At 39.9% G+C, this 21,449-nt stretch overlaps 1 protein-coding gene across 1 annotated transcript in view; it reads left to right on the top strand.

Moving 5' to 3' along the window:
- The window catches only part of TAT (tyrosine aminotransferase), a 47,713-nt gene extending 26,606 nt beyond the window's left edge, over window positions 1–21,107 (top strand). The window contains exons 5-15 of the mRNA XM_045890307.2: window positions 10,222–10,468; window positions 10,620–10,724; window positions 13,573–13,640; window positions 14,928–15,086; window positions 15,287–15,425; window positions 15,839–15,891; window positions 16,871–17,023; window positions 17,629–17,757; window positions 18,094–18,177; window positions 18,909–19,007; window positions 19,911–21,107. Of these exons, the coding sequence (XP_045746263.2) occupies window positions 10,222–10,468; window positions 10,620–10,724; window positions 13,573–13,640; window positions 14,928–15,086; window positions 15,287–15,425; window positions 15,839–15,891; window positions 16,871–17,023; window positions 17,629–17,757; window positions 18,094–18,177; window positions 18,909–19,007; window positions 19,911–20,051 (1,377 nt within the window). The 3' untranslated portion in view covers window positions 20,052–21,107. The remainder of the gene's footprint in view (window positions 1–10,221; window positions 10,469–10,619; window positions 10,725–13,572; window positions 13,641–14,927; window positions 15,087–15,286; window positions 15,426–15,838; window positions 15,892–16,870; window positions 17,024–17,628; window positions 17,758–18,093; window positions 18,178–18,908; window positions 19,008–19,910) is intronic.
- Window positions 21,108–21,449: the final 342 nt, after the last annotated feature.

Here is a 21,449-nt window from a genome sequence, read left to right as displayed (position 1 = left end):
ATACGGATGTACACCTAGAAAAAAATATTCATATTTCAAAATGTTAAATGTGGACAAAATGGATTAAGAGTTATCTCTGGGTGGTGGAACTATTTAAAAAATACTTTTCTCTGAGAAAGTGGAAAGGTCAACAGGAGGAAAGGTGGTTGCCAAGGGCTGGGGAGACGGGGTGGGAGAATTAGTGTTTAACAGTTATGGAGTTTCAGTTTTGCAGGATGAAAAAGTTCTGGACATCTGTTGCACAGCAGTGTGAATGTAGTTAACACTCCTAAGCTGTACACTTGAAAATGATTAAGATGGTAAATTTAATGTTATGTTTTTTACTACAATTAAAAAAAAAAACTTTTCTATGGCAAACACAGTAGTTTTGTGTTTTTTTTTAAGATTTTATTTATTTAGTAGTGAAAAGAAGGGCCATATGCACCCCAATGTTCATAGCAGCAATGTCCGCAATAGCCAAACTGTGGAAAGAGCCGAGATGCCCTTTAACAGATGAATGGATAAAGAAGATGTGGTCCATATATACAATGGAATATTACTCAGCCATCAGAAAAGATGAATACCCAACTTTTACATCAACATGGATGGGACTGGAGGAGATTATGCTAAGTGAAATAAGTCAAGCAGAGAAAGTCAATTATCATATGGTTTCACTTATTTGTGGAACATAAGGAATAACATGGAGGACATTAGGAGAAGGAAGGGAAAAATGGGCAGGGGGAATTGGAGGGAGACATGAAGCATGAGAGACTATGGACCTGAGAAACAAACAGGGTTTTAGAGGGGAGGGGGGTGGGGGGGCTGGTTAGCCCGGTGATGGGTATTAAGGAGGGCATGTACTGCATGGAGCACTGGGTGTTATACGAAAACAATGGATTGTGGATCACTACATCAAAAACTAATGATGTATTGTATGGTGACTAACATAACATAATAAAATTAAAAACTACAAAAAAAAAAAGATTTTATTTATTTATTTGTCGGAGAGAGAGAGAAAGCACAATCAGGGGGAGAAGCTCCCTGCTGAGCAAGGAGCCCAATACTGGACTTGATCCCAGGACCCTGGGATCATGACCTGAGCTGAAGTCAGACGCTTAACCATCTGAGCCACCCAGGTGTCCCACGAACACAATAGTTTTATACTTAAGGGAAAAAAATGAATGAAAGTTGTTGAGTTTTAAATGAAAGTCATAACTATGGCTGATTGGTGTAGTTTATTGTGAATATTTCTCCAGTTTATTGGACCCTGACTGCCCAGGAGCAGTAAGGCTTCCTAAGTAGACATGGGTCCTCTGATTTGTTTTCCCCCTCAGGTTTCTATTGAGAGAAAACATGAGCTACAGAAGAGGGGTATTACCAAAACTTGTTTGCTTTGGCTGTTTTTCTTTCTGATCTAGGTTCAGTTGTCAGCTACTGAATCTGAGGGCGTGTCCATGCGGATGACCTGATACAGCAGCCCCTGCCCCCTTCACACCCCCTCAACCCTGCAGATTCTGCGTCAGCTGCATTATTTACAGGACCACCCACCAAAATCCTGTGCCACTGGCTGTACTTTGACCTGTAAACCTGAGTCTGAGCCAGCTGGTTGAGACAGAGGAGGCTGGGCAGGTGATCTCAGAGCAGCTGGGGTGTTGCCCTGCAGTCACTTCCTAGGTCCAGGTTTCACCTAAGAAAAAAATGAGTCTCCCTCTAAGACAGGTAGTGGACATGAGCAGGTAACTCACAAAACACCAAGAACTAAAAAAATATATGAAAAGTGACCCCCCTCATCAAAATAAAAAGGGGCAGAAATAACAGCAACACCTTAAAACCATTTTTTTTTTCCGCCTGGCAATCAATTTGGCATATTTCTTTAGAAAACAGTTCCCAGGATTTGCAAACAATTACTGACAGAGAGGTAGTTGGCCCTTCTGACAGCAGCGAGCTGGCAGTGCACATCAGGAACTGTAAAAATGTTTGTTCTAGAATAGAACATTCCATAAAAGGTTCAGAAAGATACAGGAATTTAGTACAAAATGAAAGTGACAATTTCAAATTAACAAGGAGAGAGAATTCCATTTCTGGCAATATTGAGGTCAGAATGCCCTAGAGAATCTTCAGTTACAAAAATATCTAGGACTTGTGGAATCACTATGTTGTACATCTGAAACTAATGTAACATTGTGTGCCAACTGTACTTCAACTCAAAAACAAATCTAGGGCACCTGGGTGGCACAGTCAGTTGAGCATCGGACTCTTGGTTTTGGCTCAGGTCTGATCTCGGTGTGGTGGGATTGAGCCCTGTGTCGGGTTCCATGCTGAGCGCAGAGTCTATTTAGGTTTCTCTCTCTCTCTGCCCCTCCCCCCACTCTCTAAAATAAATAAATAAATCTTAAAAAAAACAAAAAACAAATCTAGAACCCTATTTACATCAATGGATACATCACCCAGCAGAAAATCAATCAAAAATGTCTTTGATGACACATTAGACCAGATAGACTGAACAGACATATACAAAACATTCCATCTAAAAACAATAGAATATACATTCTTTTCCAGTGTGCATGGAACATTATTCAGAAGAGATCACATATCAGATCACAAAATGAGTCTCCATAAATTTAAGAAGATTGAAACCATGATAGAATCATGGTATGATACTAGAAATCAATTACAAGAATAAAACTGGAAAAAACATAAATATTTGGAAGATATATGACAAACTCCTAAACAACCAGTGGGTCAACAAAGAAGTCAAAGAGGAAAAGAAAAAAATACGTGGAGACAAAATGAAAACGAACACACAGTGGTCCAAAATATGTGGGATGCAGTGAAAGCAGTTCTAGAAGGGAAGTTTATAGTGATACAGGCCTACCTCAAGAATCAAGAAAAATTTCAAATAAACAATCTAACCTTATACCTAAAGAAACTAGAAAAAGAAGAAAAAAGTTAGTAGAAGGAAGGAAATAATAAAGATCAGAGTAGAAATAAATGAGAAATAGAAATAGAAAAGATGAATGAAACCAAGAGCTGGTTCTTTGAAAAGATAAACAAAGTTGATAAACCTTTAGCCAGACTCATCAAAGAAAAAAAAGAGGACTCAAATAAATAAAATCAGAAATGAAAGAGAACAGTTGACACCACAGAAATGCAAAGGATTAAAAGAGACTACTATGAAAAACTCTATGCCAACAGATTGGATTATAGATTACCTAGAAGAAATGAAAAAAGAAAAGGAAATACACAATCTTTCAAAACTGAATCAGAAAGAAAGAATATCTGAACAGACCAGTTACTAGTAATGAAGTGGAATTGGTGATCAAAAAACTCCCAACAAAGTCCAGGACCAGATGGATTCACAGTTAAATTCTACCAAATGCTTAAAGAAAAGTTAATACCTATTCTCCTCAAACTATTCCAAAAAATAGGAGAGGAAGGAAAGCTTCCAAATATATTCTATGAGGCCAGCATTACCCCAATACCAAAACCGGACAAAGACACTGGGAAAAAAAAAAAAAAAAACCCAAACCAAAAATATTATAGGGCAATATCCCTGATGAACATAGATGCAAAAATCCTCAACAAAATATTGGTAAACCACATGCAACAATACATTAAAAGGATTATTCAACATGATTTATTCTGGAGATGAAAGGATGGCTCAATATTCACAAATCAGTGTGATACACCACATTACAAAATGAGAGATAAAAATCACATGATCATCTCAATAGATGCAGAAAAAGCATTTGACAAAATTCAACATTCATTCATGATAAAAACTTTCAACAAAGTGAGTTTAGAGGGAACATACCTCAACATAATAAAGGCAATATATGAAAAACCCACAGCTAATATCATACTCAATGGTGAAAACAGCTTTTGCTCTAAGCTCAGGAACAAGACAAGGATGTTCACTCTCACTCCTTTTACTCAACTTAGTACTGGAAGTCCTAGCCACAGCAATCAGACAAGAAAAATAAATGAAAGGCGTCCAAATGGGTAAGGAAGAAGTTAAACCGTCACTATTTGCAGATGATGATACTATACATAGAAAACTCTTTAAGATCACACACACACACAAAGCTATTAGAAGTAATAAGTTCAGTAAAGTTGCAAAATACAAAATATTCAGGCATCTTTTGCATTTCTATACACTAATAATGAAATAGCAGAAAGAGAAATTAAGAAAATAATTCCATTTACAATTGCACCAAAAGAATAAAATACTTAGAATAAACTTAATGAAGGACATGAGAGACCTGTACTCTGGAAACTATAAAACATAGATGAAAGAAACTGAGATGATACAAACAAATAGACATACCATGCTCATGGATAAGAATTCATATTGTTAAAATGTCCATACTACCCAAAGCAATCTACAGATTCATTGCAATCCCTATCAAAATATCAATAATATTTTTCACAGAACTAGAAGAAATTATTCTAAAACTTGTATGGAACCACAGAAGACCCCAAATAGCCAAAGCAATGTGAGAAAGAAGAACAAAACTGGAGGTATCACAATCCTGGATTTCAAGATATACTACAAAGCTATAATAATCAACACAGTATGGTACTGGCACAGAAATAGACGCATAAATCAATAGAACAGAGTAAAGAGCCCAGAAATAAACCCACACTTATATGGTTAATCTGTGACAAAGGAGGCAAGAATATACAATGGGGGTAAGACAGCCTCTTTAATAAATTGTGCTGGGAAACCTAGACAGCTACACATAAAAGACTGAAACTGGACCACCTTCTTACACCATATACAAAAATAAACTAAAAATGGATTAAAGACCTAAATATGCGACCTGAAGCCATAAAACTCCTGGAAGAAAACACAGGCAATAAACTCTTTGACATCAGCCATAGAAACATTTTTTTAGATATGTCTCCTCAGGCAAGGGAAACAAAAGCAAAAATAAACTATTGGGGTTACACTGAATTAAAAAGCTTTTGCACAGTGAAGGAAACCATCAACAAAATGAAAAGGCAACCTACTGAATAGGAGAAGATACTTGCAAAAGATATATCTGATAAGAGGTTGATATACAATATATAAAGAACTTATACAACTGAATACCAAAGAACTCCCAAATCATCTGATTGAAAAATGGGCAGATGACCTGAATAGACATTTTTACAGAGACATGGCAGATGGCCAACAGACACATGAAAAGATGCTCAACATCATTAATCAGGGAAATGCAAATCAAAGAACTACAATGAGATATTACCTTACCCTTGTCGGAATGGCTAGTATTAAAAAAAAAAAAGCGAGAAATGACAAGTGTTGGTGAAGATGTGGAGAAAAAGGAACCCTCATGCGCTGTTGGTGGGAATGTAAATTGGTGCAGCCACTGTGGAAAACAGTATGGAGTTTTCTCAAAAAGTTAAAAATAGAAATATGATCCAGTAAATCCACTACTAGGTATTTACACAAAGAAGATGAAAACACTAATTCAAAAAGATACATGCACCCCTATGTTTATTACATCATTATTTACAATAGCCAAGGTATGGTAGCTGCCCATGTCCATTGATAGATAAATGGATAAAGAAGGCTTGATACACATACACGATACACATACACAATGGAATATTACTTAGCCAAAAAAAATGAGATCTTAACATTTGGGAGACATGGGTAGACCTAGAGGGTATTATGCTAGTGAAATAAGTCACACTGAGAAAGAAAAATAACCATATGATTTCACTTATACGTGGAATCTAAAAATCAAATGAATGAACAAACAAAAAAAGCAGAATCAGACCTGTAAGTACAGAGAACGAACCGATGGTTGCCAGAGGAGAGGAGAATGGGAAGATGGGCAAAATGAGTGACTTCCAGTTATGGAATGAATAAGTCATGGGAATGAAAGGTACAGTATAGGATACACACCATCCATGATATTGTAACAGTGTCCTGTGGTGACAGATGGTAGCTACGCTTGTGGTGAGCACAGCATAACATGTAGAGTTGTCCAATCACCATGTTGTATACCTGAAATTAAAGTAACATTATGTGTCAATTACAGTTCACCTTAAAAGTATGTATCTAGAAATGTTGGGTAAAATGTAACAAAATGCCTGACTGAGCTCCAAAGTTACAAAAGGGAATGCCCCAGGGGCCAACAATGAAAAGGAACGGAAAACCAGAGACATTAGGTGGGCTGACACTGCTGCTACCCCAGAGTAGATTATCTGAGTAATCTAAGGCTCCTGTGTTAACTTCCAGGTGAGGACAGAGCACCAAGCCCATAGACTGTGTGGGTGTGTGGGAGGGGGAGTTGAACCTGAGTCTCATGTGTAGCTGGGATCCTTGGAAGTCTAAACCTTGAGTGGCACGTTGTCAAAATAAGAGATATTTGTATTGTCTCTGCTTTCTAAAGTCCATCAGCTGATCAATTTGGCAGGTCTATCAGTATTTGAAATGTGATTATCTCCCAAATTATAGGATATTTATAAAAATTTCCAATCATTATTAATGACTGTGTTCAATATGCTTTATTTGTAAGAGAAAAAAATGAGAATCTGCCCCATGTCCAGCAAGAGTAGAATGGTTAAATGAATACTGTATAGGGCGCCTGGGTGGCTCAGATGGTTAAGCGTCTGCTTTCGGCTCAGGTCATGATCCCGGGGTCCTGGGATCAAGTCCCGCATCGGGCTCCCTGCTCAGTGCAGAGCCTGCTTCTCCTTCTCCCTCTACCATTCCTTCTGCTTGTGCTCTTCTATCTCTCTGTCAAATAAATAAATAAAATCTTGGAAAAAAAAAAGAATACTGTATAGCCATTAAAAGGAATGAAATTGATCTTCATGTATGAAAATGGTAAGGATGTCAAGACATGTTAAGATTTTTTAAAAGGCAAGCTATAGAACAACCTTATTCAACTAATGAATCATTGCACATTATATCAAAAACTAATGATGTCCTATACCTTGACTAGTTGAATTTAAATAAAAAGACAAAATCTAAAATTTTCTAATTTATTAAAAAAAGAACAGCATTATTCAATAGAAGCAGAATGCAGACCACACAGTAATTTCAAATTTTCTAGTAGAAATATTTTAAAATGTAAAAAGAAGTAGGTGAAATTAATTGTAGTGGTGTACTTTATTTGACTCAGTATATCCAAAATATTTAAGCATGTCATCAATATAAAATTATTGATGAGGTATTTTACATTATCTTAATATAAATCTTCAAAACCTGATGTGTGTTTTACACCAACACCACGTCTCAATTTAGACAAACCACATTTCAAGTACTCAGTAGCTGTAGTAAGGGATAGTGCAGCTACAGAACAAATGTGTAGTATCCAAATTTTCAAACAACTTTAAAACCAGCTATATAAGTATTGTATAGAAACAGAAAACACGGAGCGCCTGGGTGGCTCAGCTGGTTAAGCATCTGCCTTTGGCTCAGGTCACGATCCCAGGATCCTGGGATCGAGCCCCGCATCGGGCTCCTTGCTCAACCAGGAGTCTGCTTCTGAAACCTCTCCCTCTCCCTCTGCCTCTCCCCTGGGCTTGTGCTCTCTCTCTCTCACTCAAATAAATAAAATCTAAAGAAAGAAAAGAAACAAGACACTAAAGAGAAACAAGAAAAGACTAAAACAGCCATTTCTATGGAGTGGGGTCATGGGGAAAGGTGTTCAGGGCTTAGTTTATAAACATTTCTATTTGAATTTACTATATGAGGATTTTAATTACTGAAAAAGTAAAAGAAAATGTTTTGGAATTAGATGGTGGTGATGGTTGTACAATGCTGTGAGTGTACCAGAAATTATTGAATCTTACACTCTGAAATGAAGAAACCAGTGAATATTTTGTTACGTGAATTTTATCTCAACTTTTCAAAAATACGGATCTAGAACAAGATTCCCAACTTTGGGTAGGGGGAAGAATAAGACAAATGAGTTAAGAGTGCTGTTGGGATTATAAATGCTTTTAATTTTTTCTAATTTTCTCCAGTACACATGTATTGCATTTCATATGGAGGTGGTGGTAAAATAAAACCATTTAGGAGAGAAAGGTCTTCTCCCTTGACAAAATCTGTGTGCTTTGGAAACAATACCATGTTCTTGTGTTGGCAAGTACACAAAGTCTAACTCTTGTCCAGCCTGTGAAGTATACACCTGTCCGTGCCATGTTTAACCGCCATTTGGTAAAACAAAGAAGCCATTTGCCTTTTGCTATAGGGTGTCAAACAGCAGAACTGATAGTCCTTTCCTTCTCTGTGTCTTCGGATGTTGTAAGGACAGGGCTGTGTGCTTGCATTTTGAAACAGAGCAGTCCTGGGTATTGAGCTCAGGTTGCCCGGCTTCCAGCTTTAGAACTTAAATTCTCTTTGACCTGGCTGGCTTCCTGTCCTTGCCTTGTGCTTCTGCTGTTCACCTGGTAACACGAGGTGGTAAATGCTTGCTTCTTTGGAGTGGGGAAGGGAATGTGTTAGATAAGTTCTTCAAAGCACCAAGAGATGAAAGGTCCAGAAAAATAAAAGGTTCTTCAACCCCACCAGAGACTCGAATCACCCAAAAGTAAATGGAGAAGAACTTATGTAACCACTCTTTGTCTTCCAATAAATAAACAGATAGGAGCTGAGTCACAGAGTCTCAGAGGCTTCTCTTAACCCTTGAATGCCCGGTGTTTTTCATAGGCTCACCAGAATGCTGAGATTTCCGCTGTGCGTGCTTAGGGAAGTTGTTTTGTTTAGACCTCACCCGACATCTTACTCTCCCAATAACTCCATACGGGGTAAATGAAGGAGAATTCACAGGACAAGATGACATTGCCCAGGTTTTAAATGCCTTGAAGACCCTACTGTCATTTAAGGTATTTGTAGAGTGGAACTTAATTTGCTTCAACTGCCTGGTTTGTTGTGACTGAAGTAGAATCTCATGGACCTGGGAAAGGAGGGCAAGATGTAGAAAGTAAATAAACAGGTTGCAGAACAAACTGTAAGCCTGACCCCTTCAGTGTGTAGAAAATCTATGAAATTATGTATCTATGTATCTATCTTGGATTTATCTATGTATTTATCATCTACCTACCTATCTACCTATTAATCCATCTTGGTGAATGGATAGAAATGGCCATATGGTTACCACTACCTACCCCTGGGAGCGAGAATAGAGTGTATAGAGAGCAAGGGGCAAGGAAGGACTCTCACTTTTTACTTTACATGTTTCTGTATTGTTAACATGTTACTGGGTTGTTTTGTATCAAAAGAGATTTAATAAAAATTGCCAACTGTAATCATAACTACCCCTCTGACAGTCCTCGCAGACGGCTCACAAAGTGTCCAGAAAGAGTTAACACAGAGACTTCCAGATGTTTGTAGTGAGGACAAACTCCTGATTTGGTGGTGGGGGTGGGGGAATGGTTAGAGGTGAGAAGCAGCAGAAAGTGAGGAAGGGAGGGGAGGGAGGGCTGGCCACCCAGTTCTCACCCTAACCAATAGCACAAAAGTTCCAGGCCCAACGCCCATTTGTGCAGACTATTTCAGGAGTCAAGAATTGCATCTAAGCCCATTGTCACTGTGACCTGTGAAAGAAGAACACTAAGAGAGCTTCCAGGTTCGTCTCCTTAGAGGCTGTTTCTCCTTTAGTTGGAAGGTAAAATCTCAAGCCTCAGCTAATCTGGTGGTGGTAACTGGGATGTATGCTTTTTTCTCTATGGTGTATTGACTTCTTTTTCCACAGGGCAGTAAGATGCTTATGGGATAGGGCTTTATTTTTGCTAATGACAAGATTAACACTAAATTTCTAACCACATGGAATGCCTTTTCCCGGTTCTTCTTATTTGCAGAGGGCAAGACAAAGTCTGTTGAAGCTAATATTAGGGAGACTCTTGGGTAGGCTTTGCATGGAAAGGAGGCAACACATAGTCTTTGACGGTTTCACAGTTTTCATGTCATTTCCCCTTGGTTGCACTGAGAGCAGTTAAACTTTTATGGGCATTAGGGTTGCCCACAGCAAATCTCACAGCAGATAAGTAGTCCATGGAACGGTCTTTGCTATTGTTATACAATGGGTTCTTGCTTTATTTTCTATCTCAGCAAAGGGTCTTAAAACTCCCCTCCTTCACAAGAAAGCATGAGAAATGTAGCAAAACAAGGCAGTTTGGGAAGACATGCCTAGTGAAATCACCCTGATTTGTAGGTCCAAATATGGCCCCCCAGAATGGTGCTCTGCTCTTAGAGTCACAGGGACCTCCTTTTCCCCGTAGGCTCCGCTAGCGATGGACCCATATGTGATTCAGATGAGCAGCAACAGCAACCTCCCCTCCATTCTGGATGTGCACGTCAACATTGGTGGGAGAAGCTCCTTGGTGGGAAAAATGAAAGGCAGGAAGGCCAAATGGTCAGTGAAGCCTTCAGACATGTCCAACAAAACTTTCAATCCTATCCGGGCCATTGTGGACAGCATGAAGGTGAAGCCAAATCCAGACAAAACCATGATTGCTCTGTCAATTGGTGAGTTGGGGACACTCTGGTGAGGGGGGACCATTGTTGCTCCTACCCCCTTTCTCACGGCTGGTTGGAGATGAGAGTAGAGGGAGAGTCTGAGCACTGGGCATGGAAGAGTAACATCTTGGTGGCTCCTTTTTTTTTCTCCCATGAAAAGGGGACCCTACTGTGTTTGGAAACCTGCCTACAGACCCTGAAATTACCCAAGCCATGAAAGACGCTCTGGACTCGGGGAAGTATAATGGCTATGCTCCCTCCATTGGTAAGTTTCTCCTGAGACTCTGTCCGGTGGCTTCCAAATCTTTAGTGCTCTTCTATTAGCAATAAATTTCTAGCAGTTCTCCTTGCTTCCTTGATGCATAGTCCCTAAGGAGAGGCTAAAACAAAATGGTCGTTTGGATTTGGGGAAGGAGGTCTCAGAATGCTTAAACACAGCCACCAAGGTCCAGCTTCTTTCCTGGCTTCCTTTAGCACGCTGACCCCTCCTCTCTAAGCTCCCATTCACATACTTCTTTCTCAAATAGCACTCCTCTCCTGTCATTGCTAATTCTAGTAGGAAGGCCTTGAGTTTGGTTGCAGCTGCTTGTTCATTGAGCCCTGTAGGTCCTAAATTAATTTACTTACTGCACCATGTAAATAGCTTCTTGGCTTTATTTCCCCTTCTCCATACATTCGTAGGTTATTTTAACTAGGGTCCTGACCGCATTCAAATGCAGTTGTAGCTGTTTCGGATGAAAGAGATAAAAACAAACTAGAATATAAGGAAGGGGGCATCCTACTGAAGAGTAGAAGGTTGTTTCTGACAGAAAGAAATTATTCTTATTTAGGTGTTTTTAAAATATGTTTCCGATGTACAGCTGTATAATATGACAACTGTATACACTACAAAGTGATCACCACCCCAAGTCTGGTTACCATCCATCACCATACAGTTGACCCCTTCACCCATTTTGCCCATCCCTATTCTTACTTAGGTTTAACTGTCTCCATCTATTTAAACATTTTCACATTAAACATTTTAATAAAATCAGGTATCCTTTGACTTTATTTCAATGTGTTGCACATCTGTCTGTAATGTGCACCTAGCAACATATTCTTTTCTTTTTTAATTATTTTTATTTTTTTATTTGAATATAGTTGACACACAATGTTACTTTAGTTTCAGGTGTTCAACATAGTAATTCAACATCTCTGTATGTTATTGTGCTCAGCGCAAGTGTAGCTACCATCTATCACCATACAACGCTAGTACAATATCATTGACTATATTCCCTATGCTGTGACTTTTATTCTCATGACTTACTCATTCCACAAATGGAAGCTGTATCTCCCTGTCCCGTTCACCCATTTTTGCCCTTTCTCCTACCCATCTCCCCCTGGCAGCCATCAGTTTGTTCTCTGTATCTATAGGTCTGATTTTGATTTTTTTGTTTGTTCATTTGTTTGTTTTTTAGATTTCACATGTAAGTGAATTTGTCTTTCTCAGTCTGACTTATTTCACTTAACATAATACCCTCTAGGTCCATCCATGTTGTCGCAAAGGCAAGACATAATAACATATTTTTAATGTAGAATACAAATCCAGTTTCATGCTAAAATAGAATTTTTAAAAAGATTTTATTTTTATTTATTTGACAGAGAGAGAGCGCACAAGCAGGGGAGTGGCAGGCAGAGGGAGAGGGAGAAGCAGGCTCCCCGCTGAGCAGAGAGCCCGATGTGGGACTCAATTCTCGGACCCTGGATCATGATCTGAGCCAAAGGCAGAGGCTTAACCGACTGAGCCACCCAGGTGCTCCACTAAAATATAATTTTAAAAACACTTCAGAGAGGGGCGCCTGGGTGGCTCAGTCGGTTGGGTGTCTGCCTTCAGCTCAAGTCATAATCCCAGAGTCCTGGGATTGAGCCCCACATCAGGCTCCCTGCTCATTGGGGAGCCTGCTTCTCCCTCTCCCACTCCCCCTGCTTGTGTTCCCTCTCTTGCTGTGTCTCTCTCTGTTAAATAAATAAATAAAATCTAAAAAAAAATAAATAAATAAAAAACACCTCAGAGAGATCTGAGGGACATAACTTTTAGGTTGATTGTTTATACTTTATAAAGTTTCATACAACAAAAATAAAAACAAAGTAAGACCAAAAATGAGGTTTTATCTCATTAAAACAAGTTTATAACTTTTATACCCAAAGTATTAGGGAACTGATTCAACCTGAAAAACCAGAACCAATTTTCCATGTGACAAATATTCAAAGGATATGAACATTTCATGCCAAAAGAAATACAGATCATAATATATATCTAGGAAAATGCTCTTCCTTATGAATAATTAAGGAAGTGCTGATTTATATAACTTAAAGACTTTATTAAGTGGAACATTATGAAATATTGCATCTAGACTTTCTGATTGAATGGAATCTTTTTGGAAAACAATTTTGCAAAACATAATTTGTATGCTACTAACTCTACTCCAAGTTTATAAGCCAGCATTTGGAAATATTGTCCAAGAATAGAATTTAAAAGAAAAAAATTGTGCAAAACCACTAATAGGTATATCATATGATCTAAAAAACTTAAAAGGGACCCAATGTATTGAATGCATTGATTGTAACTTTTCAAAAAATATAGTCCCTGGAAGGAATTTAGGAATAATCTAAATCCTGTTGTTTTTTTTTTTTTATTGAAAAATAAAACATAATCACAGTAACCAAGATGGTGCAGAGTATTTTATAGTTTGGAGAATTCTCCTTGTTATTATTCATACATTTGAGCTTTTTTTTTTTTTAAGATTTTATTTATTTATTTGAGAGAGAGCATGAGCAGGGCAGAGGGAGAGGGAGAAGCAGGCTCCCCATTGAGCAGGGAATCCACCTCGGGGCTCGATCCCAGGACCCTGGGATCATGACCTGAGCTGAAGGCAGACGCTTGACTGAGCCACCCAGCCGCCCCCATACATTTGAGCTTATTATAAAAATGTAAAACATCAAGTCAATGTCTTTTCTCTGTGGTGGCTGAGAGCTAACCTGAATAGCACGTGCTCTAAGCAGGAGCAGAAGGTAGCTGGAAGCCCTCTTAACTCTAGAGCATAGTGATCAGCTTCTCCCTTCTACTCTTTCAGGCTACTTATCCAGTCGGGAGGAGATTGCTTCTTACTACCACCGGCCTGAGGCACCCCTGGAAGCTAAGGTAAGCCTTAGACAATGTATCAGCTCTGAAGCGGTATTGGGCAATCTGTACTTTTTTCCTTGTTTCTGTCCCACAAGGAATAAGGATTGCAGGGGGAACAAAAGGTGTGGAGAATTGCCCTTCTCATATAGTGAGGCCACTAATCCATGATTTTATATATATATATATATATTTAAAGATTTTATTTATTTGTTAGAGAGAACACAAGCAGGGGGAGCTGCAGAGGTAGAGGGAGAAGCAGGCTCCCCGCTGAGCAAGGATCCCGATGCAGGACTCGATCCCAGGACCCTGGCTGGGATCATGACCTGAGCTGAAGGCAGATGGTTAACTGACTGAGCCACCCAGGCATCCCCTAATCCATGATTATATTTAATGTCATTACAGTATGATGAGGATGTTGCATACAATTTATGTGATGTCCTGTCTTAAGGAGGCTCAAAGGACTCAGAGGTCCCCCTATATTTGATTCTTTGCGAAAGATCATTAAAAAACAATAATTCATAAACACCAAATAAGTAACATTTTTTATTTTACCAGAAGGATCTTTTCTTAAATTTGCAGCTTCCCTCACTCACCTGAAGTTCACTCAGTTGGGAAGATCGAGGTACTATGGCATATCGAATCGATGGCGGTGCTAAGTGTAAATGTCTCTCTCCCTCTATTGTCTACTGTGTGTGGTTGATATTTCTTAACATAAGAGGTGCCCTCGGTCTGTATTTCAGAGAAGAGTCAGGCCTCAAATTTATGGTCAAAAATAAATAAATAACCACGTGAAAAAGGCCAAGGTCAAAATGATCTCTCATGGAAGTCTGCTGAGTCACAGCTGCCATGTCCCTTTTAAAGTGATTTTTACTTCTTTTTTAAAAAAGATTTATTTATTTAGTTTAGAGAGAGAGAGAGAGAGGAAGAACAGGGAGGGGCAGAGGAAGAGGGAGAGGGAGAATCTCAAGCAGATTCCCTGCTGAGCATGGAGCCTGATGCGGGGCTCGATCCCATGACCCTGAGATCATGGTCAGAGCCGAAATCAGGAGCCAGATGCTTATCCGACTGAGCCACCCAGGTGCCCCAAGTAATTTACGTCTTTTAAGTAGTCAACATTTTCAACATTTAGGTATGGATATACACAAACATTAATTTCTTTCAATTTTGGCTTAGTACAGTCTTTACTACTTTACTTAGAACTTGTAAAAGTAAGTTTATCATTGCTCCCCATTCACCCATCTGATAATCTCTTTTCTCTTGTTGCTGTGGAACCCCTCACAAAGTGAGCCTTTTCTCTCTTTACAGGATGTCATTCTGACTAGTGGCTGCAGTCAGGCTATTGAACTTTGTTTAGCTGTGTTGGCCAATCCGGGACAGAACATCCTAGTTCCGAGACCTGGTTTCTCTCTCTATAGGACTTTGGCTGAATCGATGGGAATTGAGGTCAAACTGTACAATTTATTGGTAAGCAACTTTTTAATTTTAGACTCAAGGGCTCAATTATTATGTCGTAATAATATATGACCATTATCTTAGCACAGAAAGATCCGGAAGTGGGTGGTGGAGGCCACAAACACATTTTATTATTTAGAAGACGCTGTTAGGTGAGTGTTCCCCCTAAATTTTTCAGAATCATCTTAGTCTCACCCTTTCTTCCTCCCCAGCCAGAGAAGTCTTGGGAAATTGACCTGAAACAACTGGAATCTCTGATTGATGAAAAGACAGCTTGTCTCATTGTTAATAATCCATCAAACCCCTGTGGGTCAGTGTTCAGTAAAAATCATCTCCAGAAAATTCTGGCTGGTAAGTCCATCAGACTTCATTTGACAGGAGCAGATATGGGGATGGAATCCTTTATCTGTTTCCTGGAATGAGAAGAGTCAGTTCCAAGCTGAGGATGGAAATGGGGGAGCTCCACGGGGGTCTCCAGTGAATAGTGTGCCACGGGAACGGTAGGACTTGCCTGCAAGACGAAAAAGGCAACACTTGCCTCTGCACCATTTCCATATGTGGAAGAGAGGGTTTGAAATATCCAGTTGATTAAATGGCAGATTTAGGCTCTGTACCCTGGAAGGGTATAAGAAGAATATATAGTTCTTAAAGAGGAAAACAAAACACACAAACATGAAATGCAAAGTAAAAGAAGTCCAGGTGAATATTAATTGCTAAGGCAATTCACATTAAAAATTATTTGAGCCTGTTTCTCTTATTTTCAGTGGCGGCAAGGCAGTGCATCCCCATCTTGGCTGATGAGATCTATGGAGACATGGTAAGTCTTGGGAAGGATATATCACTATAATAATCTCATATCCAAATTATTTCATGGAACCTTTAGAGGTGGCATCTAGAATAACCAGAAGTAATTCCTAATCGTTTCAGTACAGCAAATCAGTATCCCTGTTCTCTAAATAAATAGATCGGGGTGCCTGGATGGCTCAGTCGGTTAAGCATCCAACTCTTGATTTTAGCTCAGTCATGATCTCAGGGTTGTGAGATCGAGTCCCGTGTCAGGCTTTGCACTGAGTGTGGAGCCTGCTTAAGATTCTCTCTCTCCCTCTCCCTTTCCCCCTCATCCCCCCACCTTAAAAAAACATACATATAGATCTACGACACCTTAGCCAGTTTTCCAAAGTCCAAAAAGCTATGAAAATCTGAAGATTTTTGAAATTCATTTGGTGGAAAAACCTGACTTGACCTGATATAAAGATATTTGTAGATTTTTTTATATATCTCACTTACAGATCTATATATTTGTCAAAAATGTAAGGAAAGGGACAGAAATGTTAATATGCTTGATTAGGAGTGCTGTCCCAGACTGCCTTGGTGTTAGGTAATGTATGATACATGTGCTACATAACGTCTCCAAAATCCAAACAGTTCTGCATTCTGCAACATTTACATACGGGCCCAGGAATTTCAGACAAAGGGTTGTGGGCTCCTATTTTATTTTTAGATCTCTAATTCCAACAGACATTCATTCCCTAGAGCGAGCTTCATTGGGTTATACATATTCCTAGGCTAGAATCAGTGTCCTCATTGTAGGCTTCCTTTAATCCAGACCAGACACCAGATTAAATATCTTGAGATAGTCTCCTTTGAAGCCTCTTGGGCTCCCAATTATGCTTTGGGGTAGGATGAGCCCAGAAATCCAAGGCCCTGTCCCTAGTTATACAAGGTAAAGGGTGGGAGACGGGATTTGGAGGAAAATAAGCCAGAATACAACTCTAACAAGCATCTCCTCTCCTCAGGTGTTTTCGGATTCCAAATTTGAGCCTCTGGCCACCCTCAGCAGCAACGTCCCCATCCTGTCCTGTGGAGGGCTGGCCAAGCGCTGGCTGGTTCCTGGCTGGAGGTTGGGCTGGATCCTCATTCATGATCGAAGAGACATTTTTGGCAACGAGGTAAGAACAATGTGGTGAAATGGTATGTCTAATTTAGTATACATACATGTATTTACTTTGCATGCACAGTGGTTGGGAGGTGATTTTTGCTGTTGTGTTTTTTCCTTCTTCTTGGCCCTGTAGTTTCTGGGTGCCTGGAAAGATGCCCGAAAGATGGTACTAGTTATTCCTCTCCAAAACTCAGTTTTCCTGTACCTGGCTCTGTGAAGAAGTTCCATCTGCTTCTGATTTTAGGACCGCAAAAAAAGGAAACAGTAGCTCTAATGAGACCTGATATTGTTTGCAGGCTTACGATGGGCCAGAGTTCAAAATACGTTATTTTAACTTAATCCTCCCAACAACCCAATGAGGCCAGGATTAGTATTATCTACATTTTTCGGGTGAGACACATGAGGCACTAAGATGTTGTATAATTTGCCCAGAGTCACACAGGAGGCGTGTGACAGAGCTGGGCTGAAACCCAAGCGGTCTGATCCAAGAATGCTACTAGGCATCATCACTTCCCCAGAGATTAAAAACCTGATGAAAAGAATGGTCAGAACAAGAATCCCCAAAGCTGGAACACTTAAGGAAGGCTAAGTAATATGTTTGCCGGGGCACTTTAGATCCGAGATGGGCTGGTGAAGCTGAGTCAGCGGATCCTGGGGCCCTGCACCATCGTCCAGGGAGCTCTGAAAAGCATCCTGCATCGCACCCCTCAGGAGTTCTATCACAACACTCTGAGCTTCCTGAAGGTAAGGGCAGCCCATGGCCTTCCACTCTGGCAGTCAGGGAAAGCCACCAGGGGAATTAGGAATAATGGGTCTTCATTTCTGGAGCAATGTCCCATTACAGGGCTTCTAAATCAGGTGGCATTAGTGTAACCATCCACCCTGACATTTATCTCATTTCTGGCACTTCAACTCGGCTCTGGTCCAAAAGCTTCCAGTGATTGGGCTTTTTCTTGTTGACTCCTTATGCCAGCAGAACAAACGTAGGTTCCCTGCCTTCGGCGTGGGCTCTACTTTTAATGACTTGCTTTTCTTTCACTTAAATTTTGATCCTTGACATCTTTCTTCCTCCTCTTATAGTCCAATGCTGATCTTTGCTATGGGGCATTGGCTGCCATCCCTGGACTCCAGCCAGTCCGTCCTTCCGGGGCCATGTACCTCATGGTAAGTGTGTGGGTGGCAGGCATTTGCTGTAGGGCAAGCAGAAGCCAGTCTGCAGCACTCACAGAGACAACCAACTAAGCTTCTGGGCCAGTCATTTTAGGAATCCCCTTGTTCTGAATTGCCCCAATAACATGATTTAACCTCAGTGTTAAAAAAACAAAAACAGAAAAACCTTTTAAAATGACTTAATTTCTCGATTCAGAAAATCGTTTTATGTATAGATACAGGGAAGATAGACACAAATAAGAGGCTTTCTCCACCATTGTACTTCTCAACTAGGATTGATACTGGTTCCCTAGGGGTGTTTGGGAATATATGGGAATTTTGTTTGTTTGCAGAATGACTTGGGGCAGGTGTGGGGGGATGCTCTTGGCATTTTGTGGACTGGGGATACTAAATCTCTTGCAATGGGTGGGATTGTTCCATGCAATCAAGAATTTCCTGGCCCATAATGCTTATATTGCCTTTTTAGAGAAACACTGGCATTCTGTTTGCAGCTCTCATTTATCATCGTCTAGGAAGGAACGCTTCAAAAAACTAAAATATTCATATAAATATATCCTCTATTCCCTATGAAAAATTCCAGGAGCTCCTAAGTGTGAGAACTCTTAGTTATCAGTAGTAGAGTTCCAAGATATTTTGCAGAGCCGCCCTAACTTAATTTCTAGCATAGGGAGTTGGCCTGTTTTCCCTCCTTCTGATAAGTTTGCCTCTCCCTGTTATTGGTATAGGTTGGAATTGAGATGGAACATTTCCCAGAATTTGAGAATGATGTGGAGTTCACGGAGCGGTTAGTTGCTGAGCAATCAGTCCACTGCCTCCCAGCAACGGTGAGTGCTTATGTCTCTCTCAGGACGTTCTCAACTGTTTCTAGAGCCTTAGGAGCTCTCCCTGAGTTGGTCCTTAACCTGATTTTTTCCTCCCCCAACAAAGTGTATTCTCATTTGATAAAATTTAAACTGATGTGTCTCATGGCCTTGATTTAAAATTTGTTTCTCCCCCATCATTATCCCATCTGTACTGGGAAGAAAAGTTGTGGCTGAACATTTTAGGTGAGGGGAAATAAGCTTGTCCCACAAGTCCCTATTAAGATGAATTAACTGTTACTAGACTTAGCACCCCAATGATGGTGTCAACTCAGAGAAGAAGCAGAGCTAAAATAAAACAAAAACATTTATTTGGTGTCTCAGAATTGCAATTTGCGGAACACAGATTTAGGCAGCAACCCAAATAGTATCCTCCCACCCCCTACCCTCCCCCTCCCCCCAGAACAAAAGTCAAGGGTTTTTAAAGACAAAACGGAATGCTTGTATATATTGTTTGTAAAGAATTTTAGTTGATTGGTGGCAGAAAACTAATCTTGGCTGAATATAATTGGTTACTAAGGCAATCACTGAGCAAAGACTCTTACTCTAGCAAGTTGCAGTAAGGAGTAACTAAGGACTCTGGCTGAGTCCTTTTAAGATTCGTGGTTTAGCCCAGTTCAAAAATTCACGGATTCACCGGTGAAGAGGTGTATAAGGTCCATCTCCTTAATGACCTCCTGGGTCCATTTTAAAACCCCCTGACATAAGTGACCCCATTTCATTTCACCTTCCACAGTAGAACTGAGCGAACTGATAGCTCTGAGTAAATGACATCACTGCTTCTTGCTGATCGGGACCCTGGTCATTTTAGGGTGGTTCAGTACCAGATTCAACTGCTACAAAAATAACAGGCGCTTATTTTTGCAGTGCTTCGAGTACCCGAATTTCTTCCGAGTGGTAATCACGGTCCCCAAAGTGATGATGCTGGAGGCCTGTAGCCGAATCCAGGAGTTCTGTGAGCTGCACTACCATTGTGCTGAAGGGAGCCAGGAGGAGTGTGACAAATAGGCCCAGGTCCATTCTCTTGAGCGTGTGTCCCATCCGGGGAGGGCTGGACTGGGCCTTGCTGTTCCTCAAGAGGAATCAGGTGCCCCTACTGGGAGAGGGGCCTCAAAAGCATGTCAACGGTTCAGAATTGCTCCTGCTTTCCCCCAACTATGTCCACATACACACTCTGCATCCCAGATTCTCCTCTCACTCTGCTCTGCTGGAGTGACTCACTAATTCATGAATCCGCCCCATCCTATATGACTTCCTCCTTTTTTCCTGAGAGTACTAGGTGAGCAAAATTTACCAGAAAGTGGTAGATACAAGAAAAGTAAAAGCTCATGATGAGAGAAACAAAAGATTGAGAGAATTTGTGCCCCCAAACATTTCCTCATACTGTAAGTAAGAGTACACTCTCTCCAGTCAGGTCTGAGGCCCAACTCTGTTACTGCTTCACTTCAGGTATACCTCGCTTTATGCAATAGAACTATAACGAAAGAAGTTGGGGACACATATATTTGGTTTATTATATTTTAAACACATTAGGAAAATTTGCTAATTTGAAGGATCCCTTACAGAAACCTTCTTGTTAATTTTTTTAAAAAGAATTATTGATTGTACGGGGCGCCTGGCTGGCTCAGTTGGTAGAGCATGTGACTCTTGATCTTGGGGTCATGAGTTTGAGCCCCACACTGGGTACAGAGATTACATACACACATAAATAAATAGAATTACTGATTGTAAAGGTAATCAATGGACTTTCTAAATTTCGATATGTGTACATCAGGGTTTCTTAAAATGAGGGCACATCTGTAACTTTAAAAAAAAAAAAGGAGGAATCATAGGACCTTCCAGAAATACTGTGGTGTAAGGGCCAGAAATATCCTCACTTATCATTTTTATGGAATCATTGCTTTTGCTGTAAGGTTGATATTGATTTATTGATATATATATTATATTATCTTTTCATATGTTTTCTAAGGAACATTTATATTGACAAGATCCTTTATTTTGCCAAGGGCATAAATTATTGTTTTTCTTCTTTTTTAAAAAATAAAATAAATTTTACTAAGTATGCTCTTTTGGAATGTGGTTTTTCTCCTCTGTGGGGAATTCTTATTTCTATTGAACAGCAATTCTTATTGCTGTTCATTGTTTAGTCTGATTGATGCATTACCCACTAGGCTTCATTTATTTCTTTGTCCATGTACTGACATTTGGAGTTACTTAAGAAACACTATTCCTAAAACATCTTATTTGGGAGTTCAACTTCTGGCTTCCTACTTACAAACAAGGCAAACTAAGAAGCAACATTACAAACCTCTGGCATTTGACTTCACACTTCACACTTTTTGGGATTCCCAATCTCTGGTCCCAAATTCCTATGCTCTAGATCCACTAACCACTCAGTGGTGAATG

The sequence above is a fragment of the Mirounga angustirostris genome, unplaced genomic scaffold (assembly GCF_029215605.1).
Source record: "Mirounga angustirostris isolate CCGP_5_RB_7025 unplaced genomic scaffold, mMirAng1.0.hap1 SCAF_16, whole genome shotgun sequence".
NCBI classification, from domain to species: Eukaryota; Metazoa; Chordata; class Mammalia; order Carnivora; family Phocidae; genus Mirounga; species Mirounga angustirostris.
The sequence above is the reverse complement of the archived record's forward strand: the minus strand, read 5'-3'. Positions and strand labels throughout refer to the sequence as shown.